Consider the following 8,180-nt stretch of genomic DNA (forward strand, 5'->3'; position numbering starts at 1 on the left):
ACAGAAGCAGTTGCAGAATCAGCAGATCATGGGGTCGTGGGAAATAAAAGCTATAAAGGGCAGAATGTTTGCAAAGAGAGAGGACATGAACAACAATACAACAACTTACTTTCTACATTGTAACTTCTGAGTAGTTTTTTCCTTTCTACTTTCTACTATGTTACAAACAACACAACAACACAACAACACAACAACTTACTTTATACTTTGTACTTTGTACTTTGTTACTTTCTACTTTGTTACCATCAGTTCATCGAAAGAAGTCTTCATGCTTTTCAGGCATTCGAACCAATACCACAATTGCTTGATTTTCTTCTTTAACTTATCAACTTTAAATTACTGCTTCGTTGCTGTCGATATAGGCCCACCATAATTTTACTAACAATAAACCCATCACTTTCATAGTTGACATGAAATAATTTCACAGTCGTAATTCATATAGCAATCGGCATGGAAATAAAGTAACGAGTTTGTTGGGTTACTTTCTCCAAGTAACACCCAAAATTAACTGCCACTTGGATTATATACAAAATGCATGTGCTGGGATGTAATTTTGCAAACCTACATGGACAAAATTCGTATTTTACTCGAAATATAATACTAATTTACCGAAACAAGTCATAACAAATCAATACGAAGCCAAACACATCGTTAGTTGATAAACCACATCGCAAAAAACCCTTCAGTTAGATCCAACCAAATATGGAACAGAAACAAGCAACCCGCACTAGGAATCTTAGAATACAGACATAAGCCAATTTCCCACCTAAAACAATACACAGACAACCCATATATTTCACCTTCAATTAGTTTTCAAAATGACAAGACACTGCAAACACAAATGACAACATCACTCTAAACAATATGGGAAATTTACAACTCGTGGCCTTGTACATAAGTAATATTGTGCTATTTCCTGGCATTGTACGTAACCAATTATTTACACGTTACATATAGCAATTCGTCCAAAATGAAAACTACATACATTATTTACATGTGTTTTCAATAGCTAGTACTGTTTACCTAATAAACTAAGGGAATAAGTAAATCATACAAATTATAAAATTACCTGATTCACCTCATTAATTGTGGTCGAATCATTTTTGCACACTGCTGCTTCAACACTACCGTATTGGCCCGCAGGCTGATTGGAATCAGGAGAAGCATCGAAAAATAGTCGTCGTTGCTTAATGTGCGGTGTACTTGGATCCACCAATCCAGTTTTGCAGCGAACGGGCAATGACTCCGCATTGTACTCACGGTCAGTTATATGGGTTATATCTACATCTGAGTTACTACCCACTGTTCAGCTAATCCGAACCTTAGGACACGTTCGCTTTGTGTGCCCAATGCATTTGCAATTCCTACATTTTCTTGGTCTTTGACAGTTGGACGAGGCCCGTCCCGGGTTCCCTTTTGTCTTCACAACATCAGGATCTTCTATTCCAAATTGTCGAGGGAATGAATGTTTCCCTTTGTCTCCATTCCCATCGTTCAGATTCCTCTCATATAACTCCTTCATCCGGCTCGCCATCGGAAGACATGCATCCTTAGCCTCTTTGAAACCTTTCGTTGATTGCGAGGCATAGAAACACATTTCATTGGAGGAAGAACTCAATATCCCATACCGGGCCGTCTGTGTTGTAGTGCTATCAATTGAGGGTTGAGGCCATTGCTGGCCATCCTTGCTTGTAGCCCTAGTCCATCTATACAGCACACAAGTTGGGAGAATTTACGGTAAATTTTCGGCTTTCATAACACATATCATGTGACAGCAAGGTAGCCCCAATGACTCAAACTTCATGCAAGAACATCTCATTGCAGCATCCATTGGACTGCGTGTTACTATCCATGATCTATCTTTCACTTTGTACTTATGAATATAGTAGCATTTCTAGCCATCTGGCAAAGGGAACACGTCATTGACATTCAACTTCCTCTCTTCTAAGATTTCATCACAGAACATTCTAAATATATTTCGGGTGAATAGCTCAGCTCCATGTCTCTCTATATCTCGCAATGGAGTAATCAATACCGAAAAAGTGTTATTTGTTTCAGCATCATCTCCAGCCTTGTTATACCTTATCCTTGCAAGAGCCCGATCATAGTGCCTAACAAATTCATATAGCTTCAATATGTGTTGAAGGAAGGGATTGAAATAAGCATTCATACTCTCCGAGCGCTGAGTGCTCTTCATCCCAGCAAAGAAATGTCCACGCATATATGTCTCAGCCCACATATGACGCTCCTCATATGTCTTCAACACCCAACTGTTGGTTTGAAGTCCAAATTTTTCGACCATTGTCGTCCAGCCATGCTCAAACTTTGTCTCATCCGTTTCCATGTCCATGCACTACTTGAAAGCATGTGCAAAGCCACTTTTGTGAACATTTGAAACAACATTTTTCCCAAGATGCCAATTACATAATCGAATTTTTGCGTCTGGAAATACTCTTCTGATTGCCTCTCGCATCGCCTTATCCCCATTTGTCAGTACGGACACAGGTGCTTTATTACCCATCGCCTCCATAAATGTTTCCAAAACTCATGTGTATGTATCAATTGTCTCATTAGCTAGCAAAATACATGCAAATATCGTGGTCCTAAAGTGCCTAGTCACACCAGCCAACATGACAAAAGGTTTCTTGTATGCATTGGTTTTGTAAGTTGAGTCAAATATCAACACATCACCAAACTTTGCGTAGTCGGCCCGCGATTTCGAATATGCCCATAACAGATTTTGTAACTTGTTATCGTTACACACATCATACTTGTAAAAAAAACATGCATCAACATCAAGTTTTGCACATAGGTAAACCAACGCACCCTGCGCATCACCATCCTCAACTTCTGCTCTACGTTCGGCTTGAATATGGTTGTGCAGATCCGTATGGATGAAACCAACATTCTGATAAGACCCGGATTGATTTACCATATAGTCCATGATTTGGCTAGTCTTCACACCGACGTTGCGCATAGCCATTGCTTGAGCTTTGTCAGCGCTGTTTAAACTGCGATGTGACCTCAGATACATCACACAGTGTTGTTCCGCCAATTCATGGTTGTGGTCTGCGACGAAGTGAGTCACAACATACTTTCCTCCTTCATCAGCATCTGCATCGTACCGTATGCAAAATTGGGTTTTGCAACCTACTCTTGTTAGTGCCTTGGGAGCTCTACTCTTCTTAGCAACACGGTCCAAGTATTTTGGTAATCTCTGACGTTCCCTTGAACACAACCACAGCCTACTAACAACCTTTCCCTCTTTATTTGTGTTAAATCTGGATTTTCGTATACTAAATCCCTTGGCTTTAGCATACGCATTGTAGAAAGCTTCTCCATCTTCGACCGAATCAAATTTCTATTCGAGAATAACATGTTCAACATCACCAACTATGTCATTGCGATGAGCATCGTTAACCATTTCTTTTTTCACATCGGCTCCGCCATCTTCAACGTTTATGTTGGTTGCTTCTTCATTGCTCGGACCAGCTTCGCAACCATGATAAGGTTCCACCCGACTTTCATTCATCAAACGAATGCCATCTACTTCATTTGGAATGTCATAATCATCACCTTCCCTTTTAATTTCCGCTGGGGCCGTACTGCACATGACATTATTACAAACAATTACTTGATGACCGAAAAATGTTAACACAAACACAAACATGACATTTTCACACGGTTTAGTTGTTTGTGCAAACACAAACACTCGCTTGAGAAAGAGAAAGGTTAGTTGCCAATGGAGGGGTTTCCGTTTGAGCGAAGCGTAGAGCGGTTGAAGTTAGGATGGAGGTTTAGTTGAGGGAAAATAGTTGAAGTGAAGAGGCTAGAGAGAGAGAGAGGGAGACAGAGAGAGGGAGACAGAGAGAGGGAGACAGCTCCATACCTCATATCTAGTTGGAGAGAAGGGCTTCACTTCAGCAATGGAACCAACACAGCCTTGTAGTTTCATTGTTGTTGAAAATCGCCCGTTATACTGTTCCCTACAGAGGTTCGTCAATGGAACCAACCAGCAGGGGCTTCTCGCTGTTAATAGAAATCAAGGGTTACGCTGACTCAACCTTACACAGAGAGGAGAACAGAGAGAGATAGAGACGAAATACAGAGAGTGAGTGGGATGCAATCATGCAAAGACAAGCATTAACCGGTTGCCCGGGTTTCAACTTTTTCACAATTAAACGATTCAATGGTCTTGATTAATTATTGTAATCTAACGGCTAACAATTGAGTTGCATATGGTGTGCAATCTTAAGGGGGTTGCACACTTAAACAGCGCCCTTCTTATATATAACTTCTGATGGTATTCCTTTAATATTATCTTATTTATATGGACTATAATTTATTTAGGTTGGGTTTGGATTATGAATTTAGGTAGATTTTTAGAAATTTTTACCTTTTTATTTTTCTTTTTTTAAATTCATGATTCAAGTAGAGTTTAGTGTCATTGTGTATTGAAAAACGTGTTTATGTATTGTTCATGATTTCATCGTGTTGTCTTTTGAATACCTTACATTTATTTAGACCACCTTGTGGTTAAGTAGTGATGAACTAACAGTTTCCTTGAAGTTCTGCAATAGTAGCAATGCCGGGGAGATTTTTGTGATATTTAGTCATAATTTTTTGTGGTGTTGGTTATGACATTTTGGTTATGGTTGAAGAGGTTTTTGATTATGTCTCAAGTGGTATTTAATAATGACTTAGTTTTAACTTATTGTGATATTTATAGTTGTTATTTTGGTCATGATTAAAGATATCTTTAATTATCTTTCAAGTGGTATTTGATTATGATTTTTTTAATTATATTGGTAAGTGATTTGATTATGACATTTTATAATATCAATATTACAAAATGTTGTAACTTGTATATGATACACCATATTATGTTTGATTGTGAATGCAACTTGGCAAGGTTCTCATTACTCTTTAATTCGGGTTAATTACACTTACCTTGTTAAGTCACTTAAATTTACTCTGGTTCACCATCTAAAAATAAATAAATTTAGTCTGGTTCTTTATTTTCAATTGTCACAACTATTCTCTTATCAAGTTACAAACTTATTAGTTTGGCCATTCTTGATAGAATTTTGATATTTACATCACATTAGGTTCCGATCTAAAACACAGGAAGACGCGGTTTGGAAAGACTACACTCATAATTTCTCTTTTAAAGGTGGATTCTTTATATTTTCATTGCAAGAGTAAGTTCAAAGTAGTGCTGTTTGGGGAATACAATCTAATTATACATAGGTAAAATTTAAGTTACTGCGTTGCATGACTGAGCTAGTAGCACGAAGGTTGAGCAAAGTTGCCAACCGGGGCGAGGCTTAGGGATGGCAACGAGACGGGTTTGGGGTGGGGCGGGAGCAAATTAATTTTGTAACTTTAATAATAGAGAAACTAATAAAAATAAGAAATAATATAATATATTACGAATAATGATTTATAATAAAAAAGAGTTAAAAGATATAAAATGATAAATAAATAAGTGAAATTGAATATTAAGTGTAATAGTATGGTGTTTTAGACTTGCTATATTGAAAAAAAATAATAAATTATACATATATTATATACATATAAATATATTTAATAAATAAAATCTGGACAGTGACAGAGGAGTAAAACCCGTCATTGCTCCACTTCCTCATTGTGGCGGGAAAAACCTATGTGGGTAGGACGGGAAAAAATTGCCATTCCTTATAATAGGTCGGATGGCCAAGTACACAATTACTAGCATTTAAACTTACTTTCTAAGAGATATACAATTGTCATAATTTACTTAAACATCAGAGAGTCTCTCGACAGATTATCCTAGTTAAAGAATATTCCATTTGTTGTTGTAAGAACAACGTGAGAGAAGTTTTAAATGTCTTACTTTCTAAGAAAAATTATTTATTGAAAATATGCTACTTAATTAATTTTGAATAAAAACAAACCTCATCAGGGAAAAGAGCTGGATTGCTGCAAAGAGAAAGCTAAAGCAATAGGGGCAAAGGAGATTACATGCAAAAGAAAAGGTAAAGCAAGGGGCAATTAGAAGAAACTTCTTGTTTTGACTCTATGATGCACCACCCAAAATTATTGGCATAAGAATGAAGAAAAGAATTCCACTGAGCCATCTATAAAAATATGTTATAAAAATATGTGGTGTTAATGATATTTGTACTGATTCAAATATCTCATAATTAAGCTCAACCTAATTGAGAAAAAATATGGTCGAGGCTGTGGTCTCTTTTGCAGCGGAATGGATTGGCAATTTGCTGATTCAGGAAGTGAAATTCTTATATGGAGTGTGCGGCCAAGTTGAGGATATGTTAATAGACTTAAAGCAGATGCAGTGGTTTTTAAAAGATGGGGAAGCAAGACAAGATGAGCACAAGACTTTCTATAATTTGGTTGTGGAAATCAGAGAAGTTGCTTATGATGTGGAGGATGTGGTCGCAATTTTTATATTTAAAGTTGAGCCTAGGGGAAGATGAGGCGTCCCAAGCATCCTCTTGAGATCAACTAGCTTGACACAAGATTGGGTCTGAGCTTAGTGCTATTAAAAGCAAGATTACTTGGCTTATTGAAAATTTGCAAATTTACAAATTTATGGTTCAATTGCTTTGACACAAGAAAGTGAAGGTTCAAGTTCTGCACTACAAAGGCGGTCTCAATTAAGGCAGACTTATTCCCACATTGTGGATGAGGATTTTGTTGGTTTTGAACAAGATATAACAATATTAATTGCACAAATGAAGCCAAAAACTGTAGAGTTGTTTCAATCTGCAGAATGGGTGGTTATGGAAAGACTACCCTTGCTAGGAAGCTTTACTATCACCAAGATGTTAGGCGCCATTTTGATGCCTTCGCCTGGGTTTCCATATCTCAACAATGGCAACTAAAAGATGTTTTGCAAAGACTCTTAACTAAACTCATTCCTTAGAAAAGTCAGCAGATTGTGAATATAATAGATGATGATCAGCTAGTCAAGCAACTTTGCGAAGTTCAACAAGAGAAAAAATGCTCGATTGTTCTTGATGATATTTGGTCAATAGATGCTTGGCACATCTTTGCTCCAGCTTTCCCTAGTGTAAATGCAAGTAGCAAAATAATCCTTACGACTCGCAACAAAAATGTGGCAAGTGGTTACCTTTATGAACTGTGAAGGGGCTAAATATAAAACAGGCCGGATCCAAGGCTTGGGCCGGCCCAATCCACTAAACTCAAGTCCAAGAGCGTCAGATGAATGTGTGGGCAAGTCGATTCAGCCCAAATCTATGATCAACAACGCACCCAAGTCCTTAAGCACTTGGGCCCAACTTACTATGGAGAGGCCAGCCCAGATGCGATACTGGGCTGGGCCGAGCTATAGGACTTAATCTTTGAACCGAACTGATGGGCCAAACCCATCATCAAAACCAAAAGTGGGCCGAGCCCATACAAAGATGTCTAAATGGGCCAATCCATCTCCATAAACAGTCTTGTGAAAGGTCGAGTTGGGGCACAACGGTACCGAACTGAAGAAACTTCTCAGGGAAATGTGGAAGCTATGAATACATGCACATGGAGGATGCCACCTCAGCTGGTCCCCTTCCCTTAGAATCACGGAAATAGTTGATCAAGGGAATGAGATCTATTATAAGCATGGTTGCAATGAGTGTATGCATCCATTGACAATTACCCAATGGTCCCCTACCTCGAGCATTGTTAAAGGGAGCCTGGCAGCACCAAAACTTCGTGAAACCATCTTGAGCAACAAGTAAAGTGTTCTATTTAAACTTCACTCACGTCACATTAAAGGTAACTAAGTGAAGCAAAAGTATACTCACAAAAACATAACTGAATTCACTACACATTCCCTCTTTCTACACTTAGAGAGAGTCTCTTATCTTCTCCGATCTTTCATTCCCATGCTAGAGGGATTTTCCAGCCAACCCTGGCCGGGCAGCCTTGATAGTGTTTCTTGTTGTAGGTTCTTGGTTCCTAGACCGTCCATTCAATTGTGGAGCTCCGATCCACTTTCATCTAGTGCGGTATTCGGTACACACAATTGGTGTGGTGAATGTGGAGTCTTCATCTCTGAGTTCTGCATTTGATTCCGACAATGGGACTTGAGAATATTCCACCCTCTGCATTGACTCCATAGACGAAGAAAACGAAGGATAAGGGCCTGGTGTTGCCAACGGTTCTGGAGG

The 8,180-nt window shown here is 38.4% G+C and overlaps 1 protein-coding gene across 1 annotated transcript; it reads left to right on the forward strand.

The window, feature by feature from the left end:
• The first annotated feature begins 6,212 nt into the window (after nt 1-6,212).
• LOC145795845 (putative disease resistance protein At1g50180) lies at nt 6,213-7,150 on the forward strand. Its single transcript, XM_082880771.1, has 2 exons — nt 6,213-6,437; nt 6,929-7,150. The coding sequence occupies exons 1-2, from the start codon at nt 6,213-6,215 to the stop codon at nt 7,148-7,150; spliced, it is 447 nt and encodes a 148-aa protein (XP_082736897.1).
• Nucleotides 7,151-8,180: the final 1,030 nt, after the last annotated feature.

Source organism: Camellia sinensis, chromosome 7 (assembly GCF_055761805.1).
Source record: "Camellia sinensis isolate YWXY chromosome 7, ASM5576180v1, whole genome shotgun sequence".
In the NCBI taxonomy this organism is placed as follows: Eukaryota; Viridiplantae; Streptophyta; class Magnoliopsida; order Ericales; family Theaceae; genus Camellia; species Camellia sinensis.

Coding starts and splice junctions, on each gene's coding strand:
- LOC145795845 (XM_082880771.1), top strand. CDS start 6,213: ATGGTCGAGGCTGTGGTCTCTTTTGCAGCGGAATGGATTGGCAATTTG. Junction 6,438..6,928: donor CTTATGATGTGGAGGATGTG/GTCGCAATTTTT, acceptor CTCATTCCTTAG/AAAAGTCAGCAGATTGTGAA.